Raw genomic sequence first — 342 nt, forward strand, 5'->3', positions numbered from 1 at the left:
CCCCAGGAGTGGGATGGGGGGGATGCTCTCCCTGCTCCCCCCGCCCCACAGCTCATCTGTCCTCTGCCCCGGGACTTACGGGCCAGACTCCACCTGGATGGAGCCCACCTTCTCCAGGTCTCTCTCGGTGATGCTGGGGAGCTCCTCCGTCAGCTCACACTTCCTCCCCTGGAAGTTTTCCAGCTCAAAAATAGATGGTGATCTAAAGCGGGGAGAGATGCCATCTGCTGCTGCTACAGCCAGACTAGGGGGGGAACACCCCGCTCCGGTGCAGGACCCCCCTGGGTAACACAAGCAGGAGCAGGGTGAAGGGCTCTGGCCGCGTCCCCTCCGTCTGCAGCG

The 342-nt window shown here is 63.7% G+C and overlaps 1 protein-coding gene across 1 annotated transcript in view; it reads right to left on the minus strand.

Annotated features, from left to right (window-relative positions):
• Positions 1 to 75: 75 nt before the first annotated feature.
• Positions 76 to 342, minus strand: part of LOC104470146 (beta-crystallin B3-like) — a 2306-nt gene continuing 2039 nt past the window's right edge. The window contains 1 exon segment of the mRNA XM_010084967.1: positions 76 to 196. Coding sequence (XP_010083269.1) covers positions 76 to 196 — 121 coding nt within the window.

This window comes from Pterocles gutturalis, unplaced genomic scaffold (assembly GCF_000699245.1).
Source record: "Pterocles gutturalis isolate BGI_N339 unplaced genomic scaffold, ASM69924v1 scaffold23240, whole genome shotgun sequence".
Classification (NCBI taxonomy): Eukaryota; Metazoa; Chordata; class Aves; order Pterocliformes; family Pteroclidae; genus Pterocles; species Pterocles gutturalis.